This window comes from Alligator mississippiensis, chromosome 4, assembly GCF_030867095.1.
Source record: "Alligator mississippiensis isolate rAllMis1 chromosome 4, rAllMis1, whole genome shotgun sequence".
Taxonomy (NCBI): domain Eukaryota; kingdom Metazoa; phylum Chordata; order Crocodylia; family Alligatoridae; genus Alligator; species Alligator mississippiensis.
The window spans coordinates 147,005,323-147,020,198 of record NC_081827.1 but is presented as its reverse complement, the minus strand read 5'-3'; the positions used below and the strand labels follow the sequence as shown (position 1 = coordinate 147,020,198).

Here is a 14,876-nt window from a genome sequence, read left to right as displayed (position 1 = left end):
ATCAATTTGGACCTTTTAACTGGTCCCCTGATTCAATTTGGATTCAGAGATTCGGTCACCAAATCGGGCCGAATCTCCTCTGAATCGAATTACCACCCGAAGCTTCGCACAGCCCTATTGCAGACACAGGAAAACTCATCACTAATGCTGAAGAGACCTACTTCTTACCATATTCATCCACATTGAATGAGTGATACACATCTTGGCCCGACTCCCTTGTGACAACAATGCTGTAGGACCCCAGGATTGGCTCCTGAGTTAAGGGGAATGAGAGCTGGACAATGCTTTTTGTAGATGTAGTTTCCAGCCACTGAAAGATATGATTTCCCCTGGGATCCTGGAAGGGTGGGAGAGGCAAACATAAATACACTGATCACCTTCCTTTTCTTCCACTCACTCTTCTCCTTTCATTTCTTTCAATTTATTCTGTTGGGGTGTTGACTCTGTATGTAGCATGTGAAAAAGGACTTAGTCTTATGAGCTATTGAGTGTTTTGAACCACTGATTATTGAACCATGTGTGTGTTAAATTGGTCTCAGTTTATGCTGGACTGCGTACATGAGCTGTGAGTTTCCTAGAGACAGCTTTAGACTGACACTCCTTGAGACTTATGATCTATTCCTGGCTCTGCTGCTGCCCTGCTGGGTGACTGTGGGCAAATCCTGTCTATTTTCTTCCTCGGTTTCGCTATCTTTCAAATGGGGATAATGAGTGATTCTGACCTTTATACAGTGCTTAGAGACCTGTGAATGAAAAGCACTATAGAAAAGCTAGGTGTTGTTACCAACTGCATTTCTTTGCCCTATGATATAACCTTATATGGAGATACTGTTCTTATAACATACTTGGTAATCTTGGGAGAGATGTCATCACAGCAGCCAGTCTACTGCTCTCTCACTCACGAATATAGCAGCAATGTCACATCTACAGTTTTTTTATTTCCTTAGTTCTGCAACTCCTTCCCCCTGCTTTCCATAATGTTTCCAAACAGGTATTACAGTTAATCAACCTTTCTTTAGTTCAGTGGCATTGGTCAATTTTATTTAACGGCTAATATTGTTTTGGCCAATTTCCTTTTCAAGAGAGATGTCTCTGTGTGTGTCAACACAGGAAAATGTCACCCACCTACATACCTCTATGCAGGGAAGTTGTGTTTGGTAACACAATTAAGAAATAACAGAAAAGGTGATGCACATGCTGTCGTTGAAGGGTTTTTCCCCCCAATAAATGATACCACATACTTTGGTATTGTACTTTTGTGTTCAGCAAAAGCCTCTGAGAAGGATATAGCCTTGCACAACAACATGGGCATAATTTATTGCACAAGTAATGTATTAGAGTACAAGGAATGCAGTAATTGTTACTATTATATTATACAGGTTTCCCTCGCTTTATGCTGTACATGCATTCCTGGAAAACGGCGCATAACTTGAATTCGCATAAAGGGAACCCACTTTACAATGTAACAAATAGAGATATGTTCCAAGACCTCAACTGTACTGACCCCCAGGCCCATTTTTACCACATTTACAAGACAATTTTGGTACTCAACAACAGCAGACAGTACACACAAACACAGGCTGATGGTGAATGTTTAGTGGCAACTACAGAAACAGACACTCGCAGACAACGAGTGAGGAGTACAGATCCACACAGAAGACTATATTTTGGTGTGCATCACTTCCACAATGCACCGCACAAATTAGCTGACTGTGGGCTTCCACCATACCGATCGCATAAGAATGAATTTACCTCTCATATAACAATTTGTTAGTATAAAAAGGGTCATTGCATAAGAGCAAATTCACACCTGCATAAAGCGAGGGAAACCTGTACTCTACTCCTAGAGCATCTTCCATCTGAGGACCATAATGTGTCTTATAGACATGAACAAAATTTAGCTTCAAAATAACTTTGTGAGCTATTTATCATCACTCCTGTTTTAGATATGGGGAAACTAAGTCATGAATGTGAAACCCAGGATCCTATACAGAGTCCATGGCAGTGGTGGGAAGAGAACCCTCATGTCCTGACACAGTCACCTGCTCTAGCCATGATTAATCTTTAAAGAAGTGAAGTGCGCTAATATACCTTCATACTGATGAAAGACCATGTTTCCTTCTCAGGTTCTGGTCAGAACTTCTTGTATCAAAAACAACTAAAGATGAGCTGAGCTTTTTCAGGAATGGTCACCCATGCACTTGTGGGGGGATTTGGTATGCATTCTGCTCCTGAGAGACTTCTCCGAAAGCTTGCTGCAGTCTTCAGTGCCTGCCACTCATTCTAACCTGTGCAGCTTGTTCCAGCTGCACAGATTTCCCAATGAGGCCACGTGAGGACTACACTTTCTGGGTGGCAATTTCTCAAGCAACCATGACACTTTCTGGGTGGTTTTTCTCAAGCAACCACTGACTCTGGAAACTAAAATTATTTCCCCCTTGCAAATAAAACATGTTTAACAGCACAGTGCATTTCTTACCTTGAGGATGATCTGGGGATACTAAAATAAAGAAAAAGAACAGAGAACGAGATCATACATTAAGGAAACAGTAACTAATTTTAAAAAATGTTGGACTATAAGGGAAGCCTGTGGCTGTCCCTTCTTTGGGTGCAAAAAGCCTAAGATCAAGTTTTTGGTTTTAGCCTTATCTTAATTTGTGACTGTTCCAAAGTTCAGTGGATGAAGCAAATAACCCTAAAGTCATACGCCTAAAAAGTTGTCTAAAATATTTAGGGTTTCCTATTTTATTGGCATCTTCTACAGTCTCTATATCTGGTGTATAGAGGCAAGTGAGGTAACTCCCATAGCTGTATTTTATACGGAGATGCTAGGGAAGTTTCCAGATCTCTTCCTCTACACAGAGGTTGCACACTAACTGCATGATATGAATCTAGGGAGTGTAGGTGTACTACAGGGACATCATGTGATCTACCACAAGGCCTTGTTCCTATTAAAAGGTAAAACAAGTAGCTTGTTGAAGTGGATAGGTTTGTTGAAAATTTTTGATTCGCAGTCATACTCACCATCTCCTGAGCAGGTCTGAAATTGCTATCGAGAGCGACAACACGGAACATTACTGAAAAGAAAGAGGGGAAGAATGAAAAATGAGCAACTTTCCCAGTGGTGTGTCATTTGCTTATATGTACGCTCAGACACTACATACTTTCAGGCACATTGTAAGTCATAGGGCTGGAAGGGACCTAATGAGGCAGGACTGAGTATTCTTAGGCCATCCCCAACTGCTGCTTGTCTAGCCTGCTCTTAAAAACCTCAAGTGAAGCAGATTACCTAGGTAGCATGTTCCAGTGCTTCACCACACCAATAGAAAGTTTTTTCCTAATATTCAACCTAAATCTACTTTGCAGGTTAAAGCTGATTTCTTCTTGCTCTTCCACATAGCCCAAAAGACAACTGAACACCACCCTCCTTATAATAATTTTTGATGTACTTAAAGATCATGTATCCACTTAGTCTTCTTTTCTCCAGACTAAACAAATCTACTTCTTTCCATCTGTCTTGATAGGCCCTAGTTCGCTCATTTGTGTTCCTTTCCTCTGGACTCTTTTCAATTAGTTTACATCTTTCTTGGAGTGCAGAAACAATACTGCAGCTGGGGTCTCACCAACACCTGGAAAGAGCTGCATAATGGCCTCTGAGGTCATTACTGACAGCATTGTCTATGGCAATTCTAAAGTGTTAAGAAGTAGCCATTTTAGTTGAAGAGCTAAGAAGCATCTGAAAAGTATTCTAACCAGTGAAACCTGTTTAATTGAAATATTTATTACACAGGGCAGCTGGGGTCATAATCACCTACCAATTAGACCCAAGGTCATATTTATTCCTCAATATTTCAGGGTATTATGCCAGCAATAGTTTTGAATCACAACTTATTTTGGGAATTTTTACAGGTGACTGAGTCCACTGGGACAATGGAAAAATGAATCAAAAGAAAATGAACTTCAGTTTTGAAGTTTGGAAGAAAAGAGCAGAACAGTCTCTTCCCCACCTAAATCAATAGTGGACTAGTGGAAGTATCTCAGCCCAGTGAAACATGATTAATTTTGCTTACCCTTTGTTTTATTGTCATATGAATCAGGAACAAAACCCCCTTTATTAAAGTCACCAATTGCCACACTACAGTCATGAACATCTACATGGTATTTCAAACATGTCTGCATGGGATTTTCCCAGACTTCGCAAATGAATGATGCCAGCCTTAAGAAACATAAGGCAATTCTGCTGGGTTCTAGGCACTCCTTAGCTTGAGGTAATTCAAATCCACAACTCCCACTAGCAGGAGAGTGCCCTACTCAGCAGGCATGTCTACACTTTAGCAAGTACTAAATGACTGTGCAGTAACTGCCATTACTGCACCGTCCCAGTGGCTCACGGGTCGTTTTTGACCCTGCTGCGCACTAGCAATGAGTTACTGTTCTTCCTATTGAATACACAAAAGCTATATTTTACATTGCAGTTCTATGAGTTATTCCTCCCACTGTCTCCAAATGATACCTGCCAGGCACTACTCAACATCATCCCAGGATGGATGATGGTTGTCTTCTCCCAAGTCCTTTGCCTTCCTAACAGTGAGAAGCCTTGCCCATTCCAAGCACTCTCTGATGTCCATTTTCCCAGTTAAATAAGTGACTCATGTGCCTCCTTCACCTGTTTGTCCTGGTTTGTAGATGGGCTTGTCTGTCTGGATGAAGACAATGTTGTCTATGTTCTGAATCGCCACTGACCTCCTCTGAGATAGGTTAATTGTTGCACCCTTGGCAGAGAAAGTGATGAAAGCCAAAGGGTCAGAGCCAGCAGGAGGAACCTGAAAGGAAACAAATATTGAAGTGAGAAGGTGATAAGTAAGATCTCTTAAGGTCTATCTATACTAGGGAATCCCCAGAAGGTAGAGACGACCGTAGCAGGGTGCAGGGCCCAGGGCAAATCAGCCTGTGCAGGGCCTGAACGTGGTGGTGGCAGTGGCAGCAGGGGTGGTGGCAAGCGACTGGACGCAAAGCTGGCCTGGCTCTGTGGGGCCCCCCCAAGGCACGGTGTCCAGGGCAGTCATCCAGATTCTCCCCCCACCCCGAGGGACGCCCTGTCAGCAAGACTAACAACCTCCAAGTGTGTCACACAATGGTTCTGCAGGATCAGGGGAGGTTGCATATCTTCCAAGACACGTTTCTCTAGGAGCCCATGCTATTGCAGATTGCTGCTGTCATCAAGGGGTTGTAAATGACATGCACAACCGAACGCATGCATCATGCAGTAAGCGTGGAAGATTTTAGTTTCACAGGTCTACTGAGAATGACCCTGCTGATGGGTGGGGTTGCCAGGCTATATAATCAGATTCTGAAGTGACTCTTCTGCTGGTTTAAAGACCACATAACAAGGTTCTTTTGTGGCCTTTCCCACATCCCTGCACTATAAGGGTGAAAAGGCACAAGGGTGTTCTAATTAACTGGTCCCCCATGCAGCTACATCAGGGTTGTCAACCGGGGGGTATACATACCCCTAGGGATACTTGGAAAGGTCGTATGGGGTATGGTGCTGCCACCCACTGCCCTGTGCTGCCACCAGCACCCACCAACCCATGCTGCTGCCACTCGTAGCTCTCCCACAGCCAGTTGCACATGTGGCTCTGCAAGCTGCTGATGGGCAACACGCAAGTGGTCAGGCATGAGGCCCATCAGGAGCCCATGAAGCCGCACGTGTGACCAGTCTTGGGAAAGCAGGGTGCTGTGGCGGCACCGGGCGGTGGGTGGTGGTGGGTGGCAGTGGTGCAGGGCGGTGAGTGGTGTCGGCGGTGGTGGCCGCCACGTGTGAACCTTCCTCCTGCATGTCTGGCTGCTGCCACCAGAAGGTGTATACCTGCTAAAAAAGGTTGAAAAACCCTGGCTTAGATCTACACATGAGGATGACATCCAAGTGTCTTTTCCAGTCTCAAGTCCTGACCAATGTTTGACTCTTTCACTTTTCTTCCAGCCTATTTCCCAGGCACAATTTCTTCTCTCCCTGTTTGCTTTCATTCCTTCTTTTTGTATCTCATCCCCATCTCTACTTGAGCTTCTTGCTCCTCCTGCTCTTGCTTTCAAGAACATTGCTTACAAGGATGCTTCCACCTTACCTTCTCCATAGTAGAACTAAAATATTAAATACCGTGAACGTGGTGCATTTGAAGAAGTCATTCTTTGTCACAGACTCCTTAAGCAGAGTAGTCTGGAGTTCATTGTATTTCAAGATAATGCTCAGGGTCACAGGCTCGGTCAGGTTATAGAACTGTAAGCAGGCGCTCTGTGGATTTCCACTCTGAACCACAGCAGGGACCAGCAGGACATATTGGCTACAGGGAGGCAAAACCAGGCAGCTAGTTCAGTCAAATAAGGCTGAATGACAGAAGGGAACACATGATAACAATCCACATGCAGGGGGGTTCAGTCGCTACTAAGCAATCCTTATTTTTGTGAAATCACTACTGAGAAATCCTTACTTCTATAAAATCCATCCACAGCTTTGTGAAACCAAAAAAGACTCCTTTTTACTTAAGGGAAATTTGGGTAGGGTCCTGAGCGAGCAGAGAATGGAGGTTTGTCCCACAAACTACTCCATTGCTAGACCATTCCCTGAGCTGAGAGCAGCCAGGCTAAGGGATGGATTTCTTCTTTCTGAAAGTTAATGTGTTTCTCTTCAGAATACCCCAGTGAGTTACAGCGCTGTTATTTCCACCCTTGTAAAGGTGGAAACTTGGCACACAGAGGCCACCACAGGCAGTTAGGTGACCCAACAATGAGCAGTGCAGTGCCCCTACAGTGGGGCTCACAGCCTTGAACCAGGCCCTGAGTTTCCCTGTACAATACAGAGGGAGAGTTAGGAGTCCTAAAAAGAAATTCACAATATACTTTGTATGGATACTGTGAGCAGTGGGTGTGCCTGAAATCCCAACCCTTTCTGGGATGCAAGCATCTTACTAAGCACCACTAGGAGGCTTCTTCCATCATGGGGGAATGATGGCTTGGAAGCACTTTTCATCTACAACATGGCTGGAGAACAAGGAGCTTCCCTATTATAATATAATAAAAGCCATAGTCTGTCTGTCTGTTTGTCCGTAATGCTCTGGGCCAACTGCGCATGCACCGCCAAGAGGGCGGGTGCCGATTGGCTGGGCAGCCCAAGCTGTGCAGTCCAAGTTTGAGCCGCTGCTGAGGAAGTTTGGTGGTGGCAAGGAACATGCCTCAGCCACCTGAGCAGCGGGGCTGCCCCCCAGAACAGCTAGCAGGGAGGGGGAGGAAGGGAGGGGAGGCAGGTGGACGTGGAGCGGTGGGGAGGAAGGTGGAGTGGGGTCAGACATGGGGGCCACGGGGCCCATAGGCAGAGGGAGGAAAAAAATTGAGGGGGCTGAGTGTGCGTGGGCCCCCCCCCAAGGTGGGAAAGTCTGCAGGGGAGGGGAGGAGTGTGGCTGGCGGCGGGCAACGACCTTGGGCATGGGGGAAGGGGTGGCTGCATGGGCCCAGCAGGCCCTGGCCCCAATCCTGGGCCTGGCTCTGCTCCTGTCCCAGCCCCTCTCCCCCAACAGACTTTCCCGCTGCGGGGTGGAGGGAACGCGCATGTGCACACACTCAGCACCCCCCGCCAATTCTTTTTCTCCCTCTATGTGTGCGTGCATGTGTGTGTGTGTGCGTGCATGTGTGTGTCTGTTCATGGCAGGAGGGAGAGTGCTTGTGTCTGTCCATTTGCAGAGAGTGTGAATAGTGTGCTCACCTGTCTGAGTGTGTCTGTGTGTGTGTCTGTGTGAGTGTGTGCGTCAGTGCATGCATATGCGTGCATCTGTGTGCATGCATTAGTGTGTGTGCATGTGTGTGTTCATGGCAGGGAGAGTATGTTTGTGTCTGTGTGTCCATGTGCAGAGTGAGTGAGAGTGTGCACCTGTCTCTGTGTGTTCATGCATGTCTGTGTGTCCATGCATGTGTCTGTTTATGGCAGGAGGAAGAGTGTGTTTGTGTCTGTGTGTCCATGTGCAGAGAGTGAGTGAATACAGTCATGCTCATCTGTGTGTGTGCATGCATGTGTATGTGTGTGTGCGCGTGCATGAGTTTGTGTGCATGTGTCTGTGTTCATGGCGGGGAGTGTGTTTGTGTCTGTGTTCATGGCAGGGAGTGTGTTTGTGTCTGTGTGTCCATGTGCAGTGAGAGTGTGAACCCATCTGCATGTATGCATGCATGTGTTTGTGTGTGGGTGCATGCGTTTGTGTGTGAGTGCATGTGTGTGTGCATGTGAGTATCTGTTCATGGCAGGAGGGAGAGTGTGTTTGTGTCTGTGTCTCCAGGTGCAAAGAGTGCACTACGCCACTGCCCTCTCCTCCAATTTTGCAGGGCTAATTTGGGGAGACAGGTGTAAAAGCGATAGTTGGTCTGCTTCCTGCTGCTTGTTCCTCCTGCTCTCCCAGCCCAAGCTGGTTATTTCAAAACAATAAAAGACAGTACTGAAGAAAAGAGGGAATTACATCATGAAATGAATCATTGCTTCTCAGTGCTGTAATCCTGGTCTCACCACTCCCACATCAGTTCTTGTTTACTTCATTAACTGAGCTTGGCCAATTTAGCTTGTACAATACTCCAGGAAAGGACTAAGAGGTAAGTTTCCAACAGTGACCAAAGTGCAGATCCACAAAAGGGCCTTTTAGGTGCCTGGGAGTGGAATTCACAAACCTGAGGTAGGTGTCTAATGTTCACCCTGGAGACTAGGTACAGGAGTCACAGTGGACAGCAGGTTGAGCGTTGGGATATCTAAGCCACCCTAGTAAGTATATGCTGAGAGAGGGGTTCTGGTTCCTATCCTGGCACTGTGCTTCTGTATTTTGTATAAAAGACTTCATTCAGAAGCAGTGTCAGGACCAGAGCCTTCCATCACAGTCTAGCCCACAGCCTGGTGTTTAGACCCAAGTCACAGTAGCTGTGACCAGTGCTTTACTGATGAAGGTGTTAGCTCCTCCAGCCATGATTTTTTGAATGAGCGTGGCCATGGCTGCTGAGCTTTGCATGCAGCTCAGTTCGGTTGGTGTGTTAGGGGTGTTCAGAACATGTTTCTAAACCAAGACCCTTGGTGGACTTGGCAGCAGGGCCATGTAGTTTGTGAACCCTGACTGGACCTAGGAGTGATACAGGTGTCAAAACTCAAGTCGGCCATGATGATGGTGCCGCTGGGCACGTGCAGTAGCAGTACTTCAGGCACTTAGAGCTTTACTGGTAAAACTTCTATAGATTCTTAGAGACCTAAGACTGTGTGTAGATGAAATGAGGGGTGTGTGTGCATGACACTTTAAAGCAGGCTAAATGCTTTTGCACCCTTTAATGGTGTTGGTGTTTGCACACCTTGGCAGTGTATTGCGTATTAATTCCAGCCACTGTAGGAAATTTGGTGGTGTAATGTGTTTTAAATGACTTGGGGTGCAGCAAACTAAAACTCCTCCTCCAAGGAGTTTTAGTTTGCTGCCCCTACAGCCATGGAGCAAATCACCAGGCTCCGTGCAGCTCAGGGGCTCTGCAGGAAGCCCTGCAGGCAGCCTGGCAGCAGCCCGAGAAGGCAGGCTCCGCCCTAGAAAAGCTGCAAGCCTGATTTTTTTTTCTTTTCCCCCGGAGCCTGCCTGAGCTGCGTGGGGGCCTGGTGCTTTCCTCTGCAGCTGCAGTGCCCCCTGGGACCACCAAAGCCAGGTGTCTGTGGGCAGGTGTCGCCTGGTGGGGGTGGGGGGTGCGCTGCTGCTGCGGAGGGAAGCACCAGCCCCACTCTGCAGCCCAGGGACCATTCTGCCCGCCTGCAGCTCGCCTTCCCTCCCCACCATTGGAGAGGCAGGTAAGTCAGCAGGGTGCGTGCACAACACAGGAGTTTAATTGGCCCTAAATTGAAATGGTGATTTAAAAAACCCACCGCTTCAGTTTAGGGCCCCTGTTTTATCTACACATGCCCCAAAAAGTTACTTGGAAGTTTTTGCAGATTGCTTACTGAGGTTTAAGGGCCCAAATTTTGCTTAAGCTGAACTTCAGGTGCCCAAGTCTTAAATGTTTTTCAGGTGCCTAAGTGCATATAAGGGTTCCAAGAAACTTGTACTTCAAAGTCACTTAGCTCTCAAGGTATCTAAATTAATTTGGGTTTTATATTTTGGACCGCAAAAATCCGTAGGTTCCTGAAGTTAGGCTCCCATACATGAGCATCCTAGCTGGAGCAGCTGGGCATTGAAACCCCTGCTAAGTCCCTAGAAGAGATGCCTACTCACTCAGCTCTACCAATGCATGCTAGCTCTGACCATAAAATACAGCCCGCTAGTTTAGGCCTGGGCCAGCTGCTCAGCTCTGCTGATGCCACGTCACTCAACTACACCAGCCTCTGTTATTTCACTCCTGGGTCTCTGCTAAGCAGATCAGATTTCTTACCTTTTTTGTGATGAGAGGGAAAATTCACTTTAGATCAACAGTCTGCAACCTTGCCAAGCTGTAGGCCAAAACAACTCAGCTCTGGTCAAATTAGCTCCAGCGGCACATCAATATCAGGGGCCCTTGTCCGTGCCAGAGCCAGGGCTGGGCAGTGGGGAGCTGTGCTGGGGTTGGACAACTGTCTATGTTGTGCTGCTGCCACTTCACTCTCCCCTTGCCCTCTCCCCTGACTGCAGCATGGGCACAACTTCAAACCCAGATACAGTTACATGCTGGCTGGAACCTGTGTCTATACCTCAGGTGAGGCAGAAAGGGTGGAAAGAACCAGTGGTGGTGCGGGTGCAACTCCCAAACACCTGATCCCAGTGTAGGTGCAGGCACAAAGGCCCCTATCACCACAATGCTGTCAGAACCTCACCAGCTGCACAGGCTGGATCCAGTGGCTCTGTGCATCAGATTTGGTCCTTAAACCATATATTGCCAACACTTGTTCTAGATTACACTGAAACATCATCCCAGTATATTTCAATTGCGGCTTGAATTGCAACCTGAACTTAAGTCTCAAATTCCCCAGAGCATTATACAGAGAGGTATGGTTGTAAAAAATAAGCAATTATTATACAGTACAAAGAAAGAAGATGCAATCTCTTACGGTTCAGAAAACTCTGCAGCAGTTAAATGAAGAAAAAGGATGCTTAGAAAAATGCTTGACCACATCTCTGTCTTCGAAGGTGGTGACAGAAAGACACAGATGTGACCTCTCCTGAACAGAGAACAGAGAAGCTCTTCTGGCTTATAAACTCTCTTCAGCCACCACCCACTTCTTCATTATCTCATTCATATTCTAATGAATAGATGAAGAAATAACATTTGCATAGATTGAACTTCCTAACTTCTGCCTTTTTTTTCCACTCCCACTGAAGTTCAGGGAGGTTCCAGTGTTTCTAATAACCCCATTACAATATTATAAGCCCAGCCACTCCCTGCTTCTTGGGATGTTTCACCAGCGTTTGCATTATTATACAGAGAAGATTCCCCTATGATGTTCCAGCTTGTTAATGTGTATCATCGCATCAGCATTTTTTAATTTTGTCAGGGACACTCCTAGACACAGCACAAGACACAACAACTGCCAGATCACTGTTCTGTCTCATGCCTTTCATGTTGGATAGCAAAAATATTGCACAGAAGTTGTAGCCAACTTCAACTAAGAAAGGGAAGAAAACCACAATTTTATTTTCAAGGAAGAAGGACAGAAAAAAAATAGGCCAATCTTTATGTGCTCATGTCTTAAAGACTGTCAGGCCTAACACTTTTAATGGAGCTTGTAACCATTGGTATCATTAGCATTCTATCAAGGAAAAAGGCAGCTACACTTAAGGAGGCACGTAGGTATCTTCCTTGTCCAGGTACAGAGCACTGACTCTTTTTTCTAACAATGGGACTAATCTCTTTAATTCTCCCTATCAAATCACTTTAGCTAGCACTGGTATACCTTTGTAGGATATTGCAAGAATCCCACATGCTGCTGGAGCTACTAAGTGCTAAGTGTCTATCCTTGCTGAGGCACTGTGCTAGTAGGGCCATGTGTAGACAAAACGAGAGGTGTGTATGCATGACACTTTAAAGCAGGCTAAAAGCTTTTGCACTGCTTTAATGGTGTTGGTGTTTGCACGCCTTGGTGGTGTATTGCACATCAATTCCAGCTGCTGTAGGAAATTCGGCGGCGTAATGCGCGTTAAATGATTTGGGGTGCAGCAAACTAAAAGTCCTCTGAGGAGTTTTAGTTGTTGCCCCTACAATTGCAGAGTGAAGCACTGGGGTCCATGCAGCTCTGCAGGAAGCCCTGAAGACAGCTTGGCAGCAGTCCAGGAAGGCAGGCTCTGCCCAAGAAAAGCAGCAAGCCTGAATTTTCCACCCCCGAGCCTGCCTGCCTGCCTGAGTTGCGCGTGGGCCCGGTGCTTCCCTCCACAGCTGTGGTGCCCCCCAGGACCGCCCAAGTCAAGTGCCTGTGGTCAGTTGCCACCTAGGGGGGAGCCGCTGCTGCCACAGAGGAAAGCACCAGCCCCTGCTGCAGCCCAGGGACCACTCCACCTGCCGGTAGCTCACCCTCCCCTCCCTGCCACTGGAGAGGCAGGTAAGTACGGGGTGTATGCACGACACGGGGGTTTAAAGGGCCCTAAATTGAAGCAGTGGATTTAAAAACCACTGCTTCAATTTAGAGCCCCCTTTTTGTCTATACACACCTTAGGTGTCTATCCTTGCTGATATATTGGCTGGACTTTCTTGGAAAACAAAGACACCAGCAGTGTCAGGCAGCACAACAGATACATAATACACAGTTATGAGGAGCTCATTAGAAAGAAAGATGCTTATTGGATACAAGTCATGTAGCTGTGACAACAGTCAGGTAGTCGTGGCCGAGTGGTTAAGGCGATGGACTAGAAATCCATTGGGGTCTCCCTGTGCAGGTTTGAATCTTGCCAACTACGCACTGCCTTCACCACTTGTGAGGTATGCTCCCTTTTGGGGTCTCTGGTGCACCAGCTGGAGGAGCTCCAGGCTGCAGTCCAGAGACTGCATGCCATCAAGGACTCTGAGCAGGAGACTTCTACTGCCAGGCCCTCTCCCCCGGGAGGTGGAGGGTAGACCCTGGTCACCCTCCAGGATAAGGGAGGACACCAGGACTTCCCCTCCTGTCCGACCAAGGTGGTCAAGGGCCTCAGGGCCCTCTGCACCAAGGTCCCCACCCTGCTGGAGCTTTGCAACAGGTATGAACCTCTTCCAGCCCCAGCAGAGCCTGCTAAGCTGCCAGCTCTGGTAGACAGCACAGGCCCAATCATAGCTACAGCCCCTGCTCTTCCCCTCTGTCCTGAGAGGGACTGAGGGGGCAATCTGCCGCCCCAACCCCTTAGTTCGGGAAGACTGCTGCTTCCCAGGAGCCTGAATCCGAGACATTACAGAGAAGATCCCTGAACTCCTCTAGCCCACTGACTACTACCCTATGTCCTTATCCATATGGGCACAAATGACATGGCTTGGAGCGCTCACAGCTGGGTCATGAGGCGCTACAGGGATTTGGGAGCAAGGCTAAAGGATTTAGGGGAGCAGGTGGTGTTTTCTTTGATCCTCCCAGTCTCGGGCTATGGGTGGAGGAGGGAGAGGTAGTGAACCAAAGACTGCAATGCTGGTGTCATTGGGAAGGCTTCAGCTTCCATGACCACAGCCCGTTCTTTGATGAGAGAGGCAGCAAGCTGCTGGGAAGAGATGGCGTCCACCTTGCTCTGTTGGGGAGGAGGCTCTTTTCAGCCAGACTGGCTGACCTGCTACACCGGGCTTTAAACTGAGCACGCCAGGGGATGTGGAGACTACCGCCACTGCTGGCCTGCTGAGTGACCCTTGCAAAGCCAGCAGGTCAAGACACTTAAAGGAGTCCACCTCTGCCCCAGCCCTGGAACAACCTGTAGGCAAGGCAAAGGCCCCCAAGGGGACACTTGTCTGCCTGTACACAAATGCCAGGAGTGTAGGGAATAAACAGGAGGAACTTGTCCTCCTGCTTAACACAAACAATTACGATGTCATAGGGATAACGGAGACCTGGAGGGACTCCACCCATGACTAGGCCACAGGTATAGATGGCCTGTACAGGAGAGATTGAGTGGACAAAAGGGGCAGGGTGTAGCTCTCTATGTCAAGGAAAGCTACGTGTCCCTGCAAGCCGACATTGGTGCCCAGGGTGGACGACTGGAGACTCTCTGAGTTAAAATACGTGGGGAACATGGCACAGGGGACACAATGGTGGGAGTCTATTACAGACCTCCTACCCAGGATCAAGAGCTTGACCAGGAGTTCACCAGGAAATTGGCTGAAGCTGCGCACTCCTGGTGTATGGTTGCCATGGGAGACTACAACTACCCTGACATCTCATGGGAAGAGTGCTTGGCCAAATCAGAGAGGTTGCAAAGCTTTCTCTTGTGTGTGGATGAGCTCTACCTGATGCAAGAAGTCGACAGACTGACAAGGTAAAGTTCTGCTTGACCTGGTACTGGCTATGGGGGACGACTTAATCAGCGACCTAAAGATTGAAGGGAAACTGGGTGACAGTGATCATGAGCTGATCACCTTCACCATCTGCCGTAAAGCTGGCAAGTCAGTCAGCAATACAGAAGTCCTCAACGTCAGGAAAGCTGACTTTGACAAGCTCAGGAGGCTTGTAGGTGAGGCCCTAAGGGACCACGACCAAAAGGGGAGGGGAGTTCAGGAAGAGTGATTGCTCCTCAAGGGAGCGATCCTGGATGCACAAGCTAAGTCTATTCTGTCTCAGAGGAAAGGCAGCAAAAGGGCACAGCGGCCCCCTTGGCTTTGCAGGGAACTAGCAGACCTCCTGCATCTAAAAAGAAAGACCTACATAGGATGGAGGACAGGATCCACCTCCAAGGAGGAATATTCTGAAC

At 47.6% G+C, this 14,876-nt stretch overlaps 1 protein-coding gene and 1 non-coding gene across 2 annotated transcripts in view; one reads left to right on the top strand and one right to left on the bottom strand.

The window, feature by feature from the left end:
• The window catches only part of LOC102561360 (ovostatin), a 51,604-nt gene extending 40,412 nt beyond the window's left edge, over positions 1–11,192 (bottom strand). Inside the window, exons 1-6 of the mRNA XM_019490284.2 lie at positions 11,075–11,192; positions 6,158–6,341; positions 4,667–4,823; positions 3,025–3,077; positions 2,480–2,500; positions 169–337 (exon numbers count right to left, since the gene is read on the bottom strand). Coding sequence (XP_019345829.1) covers positions 169–337; positions 2,480–2,500; positions 3,025–3,077; positions 4,667–4,823; positions 6,158–6,341; positions 11,075–11,139 — 649 coding nt within the window. The 5' untranslated portion in view covers positions 11,140–11,192. The remainder of the gene's footprint in view (positions 1–168; positions 338–2,479; positions 2,501–3,024; positions 3,078–4,666; positions 4,824–6,157; positions 6,342–11,074) is intronic.
• A 1,640-nt stretch (positions 11,193–12,832) lies between these two features.
• Positions 12,833–12,914, top strand: TRNAS-AGA (transfer RNA serine (anticodon AGA)). Its single transcript has one exon. It is a non-coding gene; the product is annotated as a tRNA-Ser (tRNA).
• The last annotated feature ends 1,962 nt before the right edge of the window (positions 12,915–14,876 follow it).